This window comes from Sinocyclocheilus rhinocerous, unplaced genomic scaffold, assembly GCF_001515625.1.
Source record: "Sinocyclocheilus rhinocerous isolate Xijiao unplaced genomic scaffold, SAMN03320098_v1.1 C35839266, whole genome shotgun sequence".
In the NCBI taxonomy this organism is placed as follows: domain Eukaryota; kingdom Metazoa; phylum Chordata; class Actinopteri; order Cypriniformes; family Cyprinidae; genus Sinocyclocheilus; species Sinocyclocheilus rhinocerous.
This window is the reverse complement of record NW_015765191.1, coordinates 1-659: the sequence shown is the minus strand read 5'-3', so window position 1 is coordinate 659 and position 659 is coordinate 1. Positions and strand designations below refer to the sequence as shown.

At 40.2% G+C, this 659-nt stretch overlaps 1 protein-coding gene across 1 annotated transcript; it reads right to left on the bottom strand.

The window, feature by feature from the left end:
- Positions 1 to 146: 146 nt before the first annotated feature.
- Positions 147 to 652, bottom strand: LOC107735169 (ATP-binding cassette sub-family B member 9-like; the record flags this gene model as incomplete). Its single annotated transcript, XM_016546945.1, has 2 exons — positions 448 to 652; positions 147 to 306 (listed from the first exon to the last, which is right to left on the bottom strand). Coding segments are annotated over exons 1-2 (304 nt in total), but the record flags the coding sequence as incomplete, so codon positions are not given.
- Between the last annotated feature and the right edge of the window lie 7 nt (positions 653 to 659).

Here is a 659-nt window from a genome sequence, read left to right as displayed (position 1 = left end):
AATGCTACCAATTCTGATGTTCATAGATATTAAGAGTAGAAAATAATTTAGATTTTTTTTGCTTTAAATAATTTTTTTTGCCCAATCAAAATCGTTCTAGCCATTGACACAAGAATGACAGTGGGCCGTGACAGCAGTTCATTTACCTGTGTCGTAGCCATTTTCCAGTTTGCAGATGAAAGCATGGGCATTGGCTTTGCTGGCAGCCTCCTTTACTCTCTCCATTGAGCAGCTGGGCAGACCATAGGCAATGTTGTCTCGTACAGTGCCAGAGAAAAGTACAGGCTCCTGACCCACCATTGCTATCTGAAAAAGATTATTTACAGTATATGTTCTTTGCATTGCACCGGTTGGTTGTATAATGTTATTTAGTTTATAAGTAGACTTATAGATAGTAAATAATCTACAGTTCAACATTAACATGGTTTGTTCTTTCAGAGTAGTCACCTTGCTGTGCAAGTATTTGTGTTGATAGTTCTGCAGTGGTTGTCTGTCTAACAGAATCTGTCCCTGCTGAGGCTGGTAGAATCTCTCCAGCAGACTCACACAGGTGCTCTTTCCCCCACCTGACATTCCCACTAGAGCCGTCATCTGACCCGGCTTCAACTCCAGAGAGAAGTTCTGAAAACAAACAAAAAGGTAAGGTAATTATTCTAAAA